General features: G+C 24.9%; 1 protein-coding gene across 1 annotated transcript; it reads right to left on the bottom strand.

Moving 5' to 3' along the window:
* Positions 1-908: 908 nt before the first annotated feature.
* Bug22 (cilia- and flagella-associated protein 20) lies at positions 909-2,273 on the bottom strand. The gene is made up of 2 exons (XM_011506104.1): positions 1,904-2,273; positions 909-1,479 (listed from the first exon to the last, which is right to left on the bottom strand). Exons 1-2 carry the CDS (start codon positions 2,177-2,179, stop codon positions 1,174-1,176), a joined length of 582 nt encoding a protein of 193 aa, XP_011504406.1. The 5' UTR covers positions 2,180-2,273; the 3' UTR covers positions 909-1,173.
* Between the last annotated feature and the right edge of the window lie 530 nt (positions 2,274-2,803).

The raw sequence follows: 2,803 nt of genomic DNA, 5'->3' as shown, positions 1-2,803 counted from the left end.
TCAAAATGTTCACATACTTTGGTATTATACATACATAAAAATTGTATTTGTGTAGAATTTAATATAATACTTAGAAGAAATAAAGTAAAAATAATAATGTCTATCTTAATTGATAATTAATAATTTCAGTATAATTAATTACTTATAATCTCAAATTAAATATACATATTAATAGTAATTATAATGAAATAAAAAGTATAAAAGTCTACGCTAAAAAATTTGTGTATTGCGATAGTAAAATTATTATCGTAGTTATTTTGAATATTGAATTTGTGTTTGGGTGAATATTTCATCATACATCTGAATTGTAATAAGCTAATAAAATTTAACAATAATGATATAATTTAATTTTTATATAAATTGTACTGTTTGAGTGTATCAAATATAAGATACAATAGAATCTCTTATTTAATTTATGAGACTTATAATTACTTACTTTTTAGGTAATCCTGAAATTCTATTAAATTTTCATAAACGAAATAAGATGTATAAAAAGAAAAAAAATACTTTAATAAACTACGAAATAAATGATAATATTGGATTATTTTTACAAATCCTTAAATTTTGTGTATTATTTGGGATCGCACAATTGACAAATAGATTTAATTTCTAGATCTTGTATCGTAAATTATAAAATCAATAATGTACAAGTGACATACAAAATGTTTTATTTTTGAATTAAAATACAGTGATTTGTAAAGATAAAATAACTTCGCATCAAGTACTTATCTTTTAACATTTAGAGTCTATGAGTATGTGAGACAAGGCACTTAACAACATCAAAAAGGATTTATTTCTTAAATAGTGCTTTTAAGTCAAATGATACAAGGCTTTCATTTTTCTTTGTGTAATTATTAAAATATATTAAAGTCAAATTTATGAAAATCTACACTATGTACGTTATTAAATTATATGAAGTGAAAATGTGATTACGGAATAAGCTTTCTGTATATAGATTAATGAATATATTCCGTTGTAAGACTAATAATAGAGAAAGAATGATATTTTCGTTTGCAAATTTTATTTCTATTAATATTGAGTGTCATTAGTTTTCAGTCACATAATTACTTAAATATACTTTTATCGTGTTGATTTTTATTCTTTTTTGTTTGTTTGTTAAAATTTTCTAGTAAATATTAATCATAATGAAAGTTTTAAACGGTCTATGTATTATCAACATTTAGCTTTATTCTGAATAGGTAAAAATAATTTAAATTCAGCTGGTAATTCATCTTCAGAATATAGACGATCTGAAAAATAAACTCTTCGAATTCGACAATTAGCATGAATTTGTACCCTTAGAGTTTCTACATAGTTTGTACCATAAGCTCGTCGAGTGAAGTCTGCTAAGTTAAATTGTATTTGGTTCCAGCCGTCATCGAGCCTCATTGGCATTGTACAAATAAATGGTTTAACTCTTGTCGTTGACTGATAATTACTTGCTCGAAAACGTCTTCTTACATTCTTATCGTCTATAATCTAAAAGCAATGATAAAAGAATTTATTCGTGCAACGATGTATTCTGCATTTTGCTTTACTATATATACGATTTAACACTAATTATTTCTAACGTTAATTCTGGTTAAGTATACACGTGTAACAACATATAAATTAACGCTCTTTATATTTAAGAGTTTTATCTTTTAAATAAATAGAATAGAAGTAATAAGTGGTATATAAAATAGTTACGCATTTATTTAAATTGAAGATAATCTATCGTTAAATATATATATATATATATATATATATATATATATATATATAAAGTAAAGTAATTATAATATTACGCATGCCATAGAAAATTTGGTAAAGTTATTTTTATGTCATATAAATTATTAAAATAGAAACAGTACCAGCTCACTTTGATATGCCAAACAGTACTAATACTAAATGATAAACTTACTTGTACTTCAAAAGTAAAATACTTCTTCAAATTTTTGATTATCATAACGAGAAATGGCAATTTAATTCCTAAAGTTTTTCTAGGATCAGCTGGACATGTAATGTAGGTTGTACTAACATTACTACCAAGAATTTCCAAAACTAAACTTTGGATGTCATTGTCTGTAATTCTTTTAATATGTCCATTTCTAACCTTTTTATCCCAAATTTGTAATGGTTTACTGCCTATGCTATAAAGAACTGACAAAAAACCACTTTGAAAAGTGTTTTTGAACATTTTTCGTTCACCAAAATGAGAAATCGTTCTATATTATTAAATGCGTTATACTTGTGAATTTACGTCGACGCAAATTTTTTTTTTTTTTTTTTTTTTTTTTATCGTTTATTTTTGATTTAACATTTTTTTTCTATAGTAAAGTTATGTATAGTCACAAAGGCGTAAGTGTATCAGTGTTTTTAAAAAGAATTTAGTAGTTTGATCAATATTTATATTTGCGTCGTTTGAAAGAAACCGAAAGAGGTTATGCGCACACTTCACAACTTTTTCGCGGTTGTATTGGATGAATTACTTCTTTAATTATTGCGATTGGCTAAAAAGTTTGTAAAACCAACCAAACTTAATACTGAATTATGAGCTTGAATATTGTTTATAATCGATTGTTCAATCGACCCTATAAATTATGCCTAACCTTAAAAATTCGTACACCTATATTTTCGACGCGTTAATTATGCATGAATTTTTAGCCTTTTTTTCAACTATTTTTGATCAATCGTTACTTTTGTGGTAAATATTCGAGAACATAATGGGCCGAATGATATTTACTTAATTATCTATTACCCCATATTAGATATACTAGTTTTCTCTGCATATTTATATGGGAACACACGCGCGCGCGCTCAT

The sequence above is a fragment of the Ceratosolen solmsi genome, unplaced genomic scaffold (assembly GCF_000503995.2).
Source record: "Ceratosolen solmsi marchali unplaced genomic scaffold, CerSol_1.0 scaffold7, whole genome shotgun sequence".
Taxonomy (NCBI): domain Eukaryota; kingdom Metazoa; phylum Arthropoda; class Insecta; order Hymenoptera; family Agaonidae; genus Ceratosolen; species Ceratosolen solmsi.
The sequence above is the reverse complement of the archived record's forward strand: the minus strand, read 5'-3'. Positions and strand labels throughout refer to the sequence as shown.

What these genes read in the sequence shown, in the direction of transcription:
- Bug22 (XM_011506104.1), bottom strand. Translation starts at nt 2,179, where the DNA reads ATGTTCAAAAACACTTTTCAAAGTGGTTTTTTGTCAGTTCTTTATAGC. An exon ending in ATTTTACTTTTGAAGTACAA is followed by an intron (nt 1,480 to 1,903) that starts GTAAGTTTATCA and finishes CATTGCTTTTAG; the next exon opens with ATTATAGACGATAAGAATGT.